This window comes from Panthera uncia (genome assembly GCF_023721935.1).
Source record: "Panthera uncia isolate 11264 chromosome C1 unlocalized genomic scaffold, Puncia_PCG_1.0 HiC_scaffold_4, whole genome shotgun sequence".
In the NCBI taxonomy this organism is placed as follows: Eukaryota; Metazoa; Chordata; class Mammalia; order Carnivora; family Felidae; genus Panthera; species Panthera uncia.
In genome coordinates, this window is record NW_026057585.1 from 103784926 (window position 1) to 103794620 (window position 9695).

Below are 9695 nucleotides of genomic sequence, written 5' to 3' on the forward strand. Positions count from 1 at the left end.
AAATGGGGGAGGGGCATCAAGGAATCTACTCCTGAAATCATTGTCGCACTATATGCTAACTTGGATGTAAATTAAAAAAATAAAAAAAATTTTGGAGATGCAAAATAAAAAAAAGTTCCTCATCAGGAGATCTGCCCCTTAGCAAGCGAGCTGTGAAAACCCACTCGCCCTCTGCCTTGTGAGGGCAGGCACCGTGCATCTGTGGGATGTCTGGCCCGTGAGAAGTGTGTCTGTCCCGCGGGACCAGACGCACAGCGTCTCTTTGGTGTCCTTCCGTGTCCTGCAGGTCGAAAGCGGCCCTGCGTCTGAAGTTTGAAGTGTGCAAGGAGCTGAGGGGCCACATGGAGCTCCTGCCGGAGACGGGCTACATCCAGGCCCAGTCCTCCTACACCGTGCAGCTCAAGTTCCTGCCTCGGTGAGCGCCCGGAGGCCGCGGGGCTGGGAGGCTGGGGGAGCACATCTCCTGGCTCTTAGATTTCTTGTATTTCCTATCATTTGTAGCTCCTGTGTGACCTAAAACACACTCACAGGTCAGCTCTACGGTCGTTCTCCAAATATAAAGGAGAAAAGTACTTTTGAGCGCATCCCATCTCTTTCAGACACTCCCTCCCAGAAGATGCAGGGAAGTATTTCGACAAGGAAAGCAGAGTCCTGGAGGCCCCAATGACAATCCGGGTGGCTGACCAGGTCTGCATGGGACACTTCCCAGGAATGCTGGACACTCTTCGGGACCCGAGCGCCTCCCCCAAAAGGCAGGGCCCTGGCGGGTTCCGATGACCTGACCCGCAGCTCTGTCTCCCACCCCGGCTGCTGCTGCACAGTGGAGACGAGGAGGGGGGTTGTGGATCGGAGGGAGAGACCTGAGGGCTGTGCAGGGCCAGCGGGGCGTCCCCCTGGCACCTGAGCCCACACGTGCCCGGGTGCACACGGGTGTGCTCACGGCCGCACGTGCACACTCACAGTGCGCGCGCGCGCGCGCACTCATTCCCTCCCGCGCCCCGCCCACCTGAGGCTCCTCCCCTCTTCTTTGGCACCTGCTTCCGTGCCCTCCCAAGTCAGGCACCACAGGGAAGTGGCCGAGACAAAGAGTCTCGTGTCTGGGAAAGGGCACACCGTCGGCTGCCAGGTGGACACAACGCTTGTGCCCTCCTTGTCGGTGGAAACATTTGCGGAGACGGATGGGCAGTGACCGGCGCCCCCTCGCCCTTTGCGCTTCAGATCAAGCCGGTGGGGTTTACGGTACACGCGGTGGTCACCACCTCGGACCTGGAGCTCAGCCCCTCGGCAGTGGACTTTGGCCACTGCACCGTGTACGAGGCCGTCAGAACCCAAGTCAGCCTCTGCAACCTCTCCCTCCTGCCCCAGGGTTTTGGGTTCGTCGGGCTCCCCAAGGTGCCTCACTCGGTCGGGGAGGGGCACAGGGTGCGGGGACAGAGTCGGGAAGCTCTGGGGACGTACCGGGGCAGCTGCCACCCCAGGGTCCAGGCACCCAGCACCAGGTGGCCTCACCCCTCCCCAGGCCCCACGCCCACGCCAAGAGCCTCGGCCTGGCGTCTCCCCCTGCCCGTCCCTCTCCTCATCCCCACTGCCCGCACCACCGCCTCCCCTCACCTCTCTCTGTCCCAGCCTCTCCCTCCCTCTCTGGCCCGCTGCCCTGCCAGGACTCGGGACTCCCCTCCCTCCCTTCCTTCCAGAACTCCTGCCTGCCTGGCCCTGCAGGGCAGCCGGGATGGGGCTCAGACCAGGCCGCCCCCCCCCACCCCACCCACCCTCCACTTACATGCATGCAGACACACGTATGCGTGCACGAACATCACACAGGGGTGTGCTCACGTACACGCACACGCTCACACATGCACATAGACGTGCTCGCATATACCCGTGATCACACGTGTGGTGACAGACGTGCTCACAGACATGCCGACACTCGCGTACACACGAACGCGCTCACAAACACCCACGTGCTGGTCTACGGTCGCTCCTCCACACACAGACATGCTTACACATGCCCGGACAGACAGACACTCACATCCTCGCAGACACACTTGCACACACATGCGCTCACACCCCTGCCACGCGTGTCCACGCAGCCCCCGCGATAAGCCCCAGATCACCGTGTTCTCACGTCGGCGTCGACGGTTTTCCATCCGCCAGTTTGTGGACGTCCAGCCCAGTGACGGGTTTGGGACAATCCTGCCGCTGGAAACGCTGCAACTTGACGTGATCTTCCAGCCCACCAAGGCCAAGGAGTACAACTTCGAGCTCGTCTGCAAGTCGGAGATCAACCGGTGAGCCTGGCAGGCGAGGGGCGCGCAGAGGGCCCCGTTCGGCAGGTTCAGCTGGCTCCGTCCTCGAGCGCTGGCGGCCAGGTTGAGACACCGCTGGCTGCAGGGACTTCAGACCCAGGCACAGGCTCCTGGGATCCGGAGCCTCGCACGCCGGGCCAGCTCGCCCATCTGTGTGTGTGCGCGCGCGCGTGCCTGTGTGTGTGTGAGTACATGTGCAGGAGAGCATGGGAGCACACACGTGTGGACGTGTGTGCATTGTGTGTGGATGCACGTGTGGCCATGTGTGTGCGAGTGTGTGTGGTGTATAGATTTCCTGTCTGCTCTCAGGAGGACCTGGACATGAGCCCCACTTGTGCTGACATGCTGTGTGATGGGAACAGACCCTGGACCTCCCTGAGCCTCCCGTTCCCACCCTGACAGATGGGACGGAGAAGTGGTAGGGAGAGAAATCGAACAGGATGCAGACCGGGTGGTCCGGGATGAGGGGCCGGTTCCTGTTGCTGCCCGAGACCATCAGTCCCCAGTGAGGAACGTCCTCACCGTCCTGTGCGGGTGTCCAGCCGGGCGCTGGACCGCCTCCCCACAGAGCCGCGCCGCCCACCCGCCTCTAACCCTGACTCTTCTCCTGTCCCCACCTGCGTGCCAGCCTGTCTGGTCCTGCCTGGGGGCCTGGGCGGCCCCGGGTGGGGTCGGGCTGGCCAGGGCCCACGGGCCAAACCCTCTTCTGGTCCCGGGCATGTGACCATGGGCAGGAGCGGTGGCCACCCGGGATCTGACAGACTCATGGGTGAGCAGGGATGAGTCCACGGGTGGGAAGAGTTGAGGGGGTGAAGTGCAGAGTTTGTGTATGTACTGAGTCCTGCACTTCATCCCTAACAATAACCCCAATGTCTCTCCACCCACAAGGATTCGTTTTAACATTTAGAGCCTGTGGTCACACGACACCAAAATGTGCTCATTTCAACATATGAGCAACATTACCATCACAGAGCAGTGTCGACATCAGCCTTTAAGGCATTAAAATATGTGTAATTAGGATGAAATCCAACAAGGAGAGCGTAGTAGCAGTCAGGGTTCGAAGATCTGGACTGTAAACATCCCACCAGCTAAAGTAACAAATATCTGTTCTTTTTTTTTTTAATACATTATCTTATATTATTCATATTCCAGTCTGCTCACACATGGTCCAAGAACACTCGCCCACGGACAAACACACCCACACCACGGAGGTGTGTGGCCTACCTGTCTTTGTTTGAGACGGGTAATGACAGAAATGAACTCACTAGGGTTTTAGATTCCTGTGCTCGTATTTAAAGAGCAGTTTATCAGTTTTATTGTTGTAATGTTTATTTTTGAGAGAAACAGAGAGAGAGAGACAGAACGTGAGCAGCGGAGGGGCAGAGAGAGAGAGGCGGACACAGAATCCTACGCGGCTCCAGGCTCCGAGCTGTCAGCACAGAGCCCAACGTGGGGCTCGGACTCGCGAACCGCGCAGTCACAACCTGAACCACCCAGGCGCCCCTATCCGTTTTATTTTCAAGTGTCAATGAGTGTTTAACAAAAATAAGCCAGAAATTCCCTCCTCAGCAAATTGGGATGAAATTTTTGACCGTCCACTTTAAATGTGTGCAGGGGTCTGTGGTATTTTCAAAAGATAGTAAAATTCGTCAATGAGATAGCAAAGCCTGAGCCACCGTCTCCGTTGGAGGCCACCTCCCACAGCACACGGCCCACGGCCAGCACCGCCTCTGAGCCGCCCACACCCGCTCTTCCAGGTGCTTCAAGCTGTCGTGCCGAGCCGTGGGCGTCCGCCCGCCCCTGGGGCTGTCCCACTACCAGGTCAAGTTTGCAGCCACGTCCCTGTACCACACATCCGTGGCCACGCTGTACGTCATCAACTCTCACGTGAGCATGAGCTCACTGACTCACTCCGCTCCCCGAGTCGGCTCCGAGGACGTCTCTCCCGTGGGGCCCACGACCTTCGAGTTCCTGCCGCCCCCCGACTCGCCCATCACCGTCTCGCCCTTGGTGGGGACCGTGCTGCCAGGAAAGGCAGGTGTGGGCCCCCCAGGTGGGCCGGGCGGGGACGGGGGAGGCCCGGCCCGGCCCCAGAGGCAGGGGCACCCGCGGGCGGCTGACCCCACAAGCACCTGCCTGGGGGCTCTGGCAGTTTGGACTGAGGGCACACAGACCCCCGGACCTCCCAGCAGCTGGGCACAGAGGGCCTGGTCACCAGAAGAGCAGGGTGTCCGTCCACCCCATTGAGAAGGGGTCTCCTGCCTCTGCTCTGCCCGACAGAGCTAGGGGGCCTGGAGGCAGTGGTTCCTCTCGGCCAGTCCCAGGGCCACCCCAGCCTCCTGGGGCTTGGGGTAGCTGCCACAAGGGCCAAGTAAGGAGGGGCATGTGAACGTGCTGGGGACTCCTGGACCCTGGCAGGTTTCAATTAGTGTGGTTCTTTAAAATGCGTTTCTTTCAATTTAGCCAATACTGCCTAAGTATGGGTCCCCAAAAGGGGTGTTGCAGTTGGCTTCTGTGCTCCCTCCCTTCCTCTCCCTCCCTCTTTCCTTTATTCCCCCTTTCCTTTATTCTCTCCCCCCAACCCGTGCCACCTGCTCTGCCGCACGGTGTCCCGAGCACGGGGACACCTAGGATGAGCTTCTGTGGGGCCCGGGGCTGCCCCGCAGCTGCACCAGCCACAGAGACAGGTTAGGGTGGACAGCTGAACACGGTTTCCTTTCCCACTCGGGCCTCGTGAGCTGTGGGCGGGGTCTCCGTCGCCGGCCCCCCTACCCTACATGGTAAGAGTGGACTGGATGATCAGGCACTGGAACCTACCCAAGCCCCCAGGGGCAGTGCTCGGGGAGCACCTCCCTGGAAAGGGCCTTCACGAGCTGAAACCCCACAGGAGTGTCAGCGAGCCTGACGTGGGGGCACCCAGGGGAGGGGCATAGCGGGAGCTGAGGAGGGCGGGGCACCGGAGGGAGCCAGCTCCGCCCTCCGGGCTCGGGGCTCCTCTCTCTGCAGAGGTGCCTGGTCCAGGTGGCCTTCCGGCCCGTGCTCCCCACCAAGCTGATCCTCCAGGAAGCCCTCCAGACCCTGACCAAAGAAGCGGAGGTCAAGTCGGTACGTGGGGACATGGAGGAGAAGGGTGTGGGGCACGGGCTGGGGGGCTGAGGCTTCCTGCACAAAGGCTTTCAGCCGAACACCGGCACCACTTGAGGCTCCGGGCCCCGGGCCAGCTTGCCGGCAGCACTGCTGGGTCCCCAGAGGGCAGTTTCGGGAGGGCGAGCCCCGGCAGGGCACGCTGACGGACAGGTGTGGCTTCTTACAACCGGAAAGGAAAGCCCATGAAAACAGCCTCGCACATGTAAACTTGAGGGGTGCCCGGGGGGCTCGGTGGGCTGAGCGTCTGACTTCGGCTCAGGTCGTGATCTCACGGTTCGTGGGTTCGAGCCCCGTGTCGGGCTCTGTGCTGACAGCATCCACCTGCTTCGGATCCTCTGCCCACCCCTCCACCCCCAGCTCTCTCTCTCTCAAATAAATAAACACACACAAAAATGTGAACTTGACAGTATCAGCCCAGGGATAAACCCCACCAAGGGCCAGGCCCCGCTGCCCCAGCCGGCCCCAGAGAGGTTGCAGTACGTGGGCTCCTGCCAGCAGAGGGGGTCCCACGGACCCACAGAGCCGTGCAGTCACATGGCCCAGAGCGACGGCCGCCCACTGCCGCCCTGGGGACGCACGCTCGTCCAGCGTCCCGTGCCACCTCGAGCTGCTCCAGCACGCACGGGGGGAAGAAGCCCTCGCCTCCCCGCAGCGAGCGAGGGGAAGAGGCACCAGGAAGGAGGACCCCTGGTCCTGGGCGACCCTTTACCCCTCTTTTGCCTCAGTTCCCTTGTTGCTGAGGGCAAACACGAGTTGGTGCACAGGCCCACGGGGGTCTCTGCACTGGGAGCCTTGTGTCTCCCTCTGGACACTCACCTGTCTCCGTTGCACCTGCAGTCAGTCTTCCTGATGGAGCCGCTTGGTGTTCGGGTCCCCATCCCCTTCAAACCGATGCCCCTGGGGTTCCTGCAGGAGTCAGTCCGCCAGGGGCCACAGCAGCTCCCCCTCACAGCCCCTGCTGGGCTGAGCAGGGCTGGCCTCCACCCCGCAGCCCTGCAGAGACACGGTCACCCAGAAGAAGGACCTAAGGAGACAGTCCTTCTCCACGCTGCGGCTGCAGGGCCGGGACCACCCGCCCCGGGCCTCCACCACCCAGGCTGCCAAGCTGCAGAAACTGGACCTCAAGCCCAGGTAGGCCCAAGAGAAGGCCACACCTCCCTCCGGGCCCGTCTGATGAGACCCCACCCTGACCCCCATGGAGACTTTCCCCACAGAAGGCCTGGAGCAGAGCTGTTTTGAACCATGTGACCGCAAGTCCAGGGCTGGGCCGGCTTGAGACACGGTTGAATCTGGGCACCGCCTCGAGGCCCCTCAAGCTCTGGCTTCCGAGGCATCTGCCCACCGCATTCTCCTGGGCCCGGTGTCCCTGTGCGCAGCCTCACGCCGCGGGCTGGGGGAGACCCTGCTGTCCCTGACCCCTGTATTCCCAGCTCAGCAACCCCAGCCTCCCCGGGTGCAGAGTGAGGCTGGGAGAGCTCTGACGGGCTCAAGTCACTTGCCCACCCTGGACCCTTGCCTGGGGCCCCAGGAACACGGCCCTCCGGTTAGGTGCCTGATCGGCACCCTGGGGTAGGGGAGGGCCCCCCAGGAAGCAGGGAAGGGTGGGAAAGCCAGCTGGTCAGACATACCTGGGACGGCCACAGCCGGGCAGAGCCCCCGGGAAGCTGCCCCTTACCCCTCCGGCCCGGGGCCCGGGAGAGTGTGGCAGGGCCCCCCGGGGCTTCTGGGGACAGTGTGGGTACAGGGGCGTGAGTGTGCGCTGCTGCTTAATTCCAGTTCGGACGAGTACCAGGCTGCCCAGGCCACCCTGGCCAGATCTTTCCAGGGGAGGTTTGACAAGTTTGTGGTTCCCTGTGTCGTTGCCAGTGGTGACACTGAAGACAGGAAGGGGACGGAACCCCTGAGCTTCAGGTGCAGTGCTCTGGTGGGGGAGGGGGTGTCTTCCAGAAAGTGGCTGTCCATCCTCTGCTACGAACCAGTTCTGGGGGCCCGGAGGGAAGGGCACGGAGGCTGAAGCGGGCAGGGCGAGGGCGGGGTGCAGAGCACAGCGCCCTCAGCGCACCCTGCCCCACCCCCAGTCCCCACAATACCCTGTACCTGGAGCTGTGGTGTCCAGCCGTGGCACCGTCTCTCGTGGTGACCTCCGACAGAGGCAAAACCATCTTCAACTTCGGTGACATCGCTGTAGGTGAGCTCCAGTTGGGCCCCGCCCCCCATGCACACCCCCGCCCCGGGGGCCCAGGCCTGGGTTCCCACACCCCACCCCCCGGGCCTCTGACTCCACCACCCTATTTCAGGACACTGTGGCATAAAAAAGGTCTCCATCCAGAACATCTCCCCCGAGGACCTCACCGTATCCTTGTCCACACCCAGCCCGGGAAGCTCGCGGGGACCCAGGTGGCTCGCGGGGGTGGGAGGGGGGAGCTGGGGGGGGGGGCTGCAGCCCTGCTCTTGCCACCTCTCCTTGACACCGGGCCCACAGGTGGAGTTCTCCGTGCTGAACCCCAGTGGCCCCTTCATCCTGCTGACCCCCATCAGCAAGCTGCCTGCAGGCGAGACCCAGGTCCTGACACTGTCCTTCTCTCCCCGGGAGAGCATCTTGGTGAGTCCGGGGCCCACATGCTGCAGCCCGTGCGCTTGCGTCCCCGGAGGCAGTTGGTCCCCCGCACCGCCCCCCTCCCACCCCCCCACCCCCCCGCCGCCGGGCCTCACCTCTGGCGGGCAAGCAGGAGGAGGCTAGGGAGCTCGATCACTCTGCTCCAGTCTGCCCCGACCCAGCTGCTCCCAGAGCCCCAGCACACGCCTCCGACAGATGTCTGCTCCGTGCTAATGGACGTGGTCTTCTCAGGCCCGAGAAACACTGGACATCATCACCAAGAGAGACACGCTGTCTCTGACCCTCATGGGTACTGGCGTGGCATCCACGATCACGTGCTCCATTGAAGGGGACGTCCTCGACATGGGTTACGTGATTGCCGGAGAGTCTGTGTCCTCAAGCTTCAAGGTGAAACACGTCACGGGGGACCTGGTGCCTGCCCTGGCCTCCTAGGAGAGGGCTCCACCCTGGGAGGGGTCAGACCCGCCTTGGTAGGGGAGCTAGTGGAGGCCCCCCGCCATCCGGCCCCTACCTCCAGCAGCTGCCGCCTCCACTGCCCAATCCAGCAGGGGGAAGGCTGAGCGTGCCCCTCCCTCCATGCCTCACCAGCTCCGCCTCTTAGTGCTCCTTGTCTTCCTGCCTCAGGGCCTTTGCAGGAGCCACCCCACCTGGGATGAGGAGGAGCTCAGCTCAGGCACTGCTGTGGAGGGTGGGGGTGGGGTTACAGACTTTCCTGGTGATGTGACACTGCCCTGTGGCCTCCCACCCCCTGTGGGAGGGCAGGCCTGGCTCCCTATGTCTCTCCAATGTCTGAGGGACTCACCAGCCTTGGGATCAAGCAGCCAACTGCTTCCTCCACCGGCTTAGGTCGGGACCTGGCACCGGGTCCAGGACAGGGATTCCCTGAAGTGTTTATTGAGCAGGAGCACTCTCTCAGAGACGGGGCGAGGGTGTTGGTTCAGCTGAAGGCCAGCCTGAGCCTGGCAGAGGGGGGCGCTGTGGAGCCCAAGGCGCACCACCACGGAGTTTCCCTCCCCGAGGCGCGTGGAGGGGGCTGGGCGCACCGGCCGGGAAAGGAGGGTAACGTGAGGCTGGGTGAGATGGACCAGCAGCCCAGGAAAGTGCCGGGAGCAAGGCGAAAACGGTTGGGCCGGAGGGCGGCTGGACAGCCAGCAGGGCGTGACCCCCAGCGAGGGCGAGCTGAGACCCCCTTCGCAGTGACCCGCGCGCCGGCGGTGGACGGCAATGCGCTGAAGGTCCCTGTCCTCACAGCTGCAGAACAGCTCGGCGCTGCCCATCAGGTTCTCCATGCAGCTGGACAGCCTCTCCAGCTCCAGGAGGGGCAAAAGCCAGCAGCGGCTACCGCAGTTCCTCGCCTTTCCGGCCCAGAGGACTGAAGTCGTGGGTGAGCTGGCGGGCGGGGGCGCGGGGCCGCTGCTGGGGAGGGCAGGTGCGAGCGGAGAGAGAGCCCTGGGGGCGGGGCAGGGGTGGGACTTGGGGCGGGGGGGCGCGGCCGGGTGGTGAGGTGGGCGAGGACGGGGCAGGGGTGGAGCTTGAGGCGGGGCCCGGCCCGGGTGGGGCGGAGGGCGGGGAAGGGGTGGAGCTTGGGCGGGAGGCAGGGGGGCTCGGGGGGGGGGGGGGGGGGG

The 9695-nt window shown here is 63.3% G+C and overlaps 1 protein-coding gene across 3 annotated transcripts in view; it reads left to right on the forward strand.

Moving 5' to 3' along the window:
- CFAP74 (cilia and flagella associated protein 74) overlaps positions 1-9695 on the forward strand; it is a 64182-nt gene that overhangs the window by 51839 nt on the left and 2648 nt on the right. For all 3 annotated transcript variants that reach the window (XM_049618257.1, XM_049618259.1, XM_049618258.1), the window contains exons 22-34: positions 287-415; positions 600-687; positions 1219-1392; positions 2155-2288; positions 4064-4340; positions 5313-5411; positions 6445-6584; positions 7230-7364; positions 7532-7641; positions 7751-7806; positions 7936-8055; positions 8302-8457; positions 9322-9454. In XM_049618257.1, the coding sequence (XP_049474214.1) occupies positions 287-415; positions 600-687; positions 1219-1392; positions 2155-2288; positions 4064-4340; positions 5313-5411; positions 6445-6584; positions 7230-7364; positions 7532-7641; positions 7751-7806; positions 7936-8055; positions 8302-8457; positions 9322-9454 (1751 nt within the window). The remainder of the gene's footprint in view (positions 1-286; positions 416-599; positions 688-1218; positions 1393-2154; positions 2289-4063; positions 4341-5312; positions 5412-6444; positions 6585-7229; positions 7365-7531; positions 7642-7750; positions 7807-7935; positions 8056-8301; positions 8458-9321; positions 9455-9695) is intronic.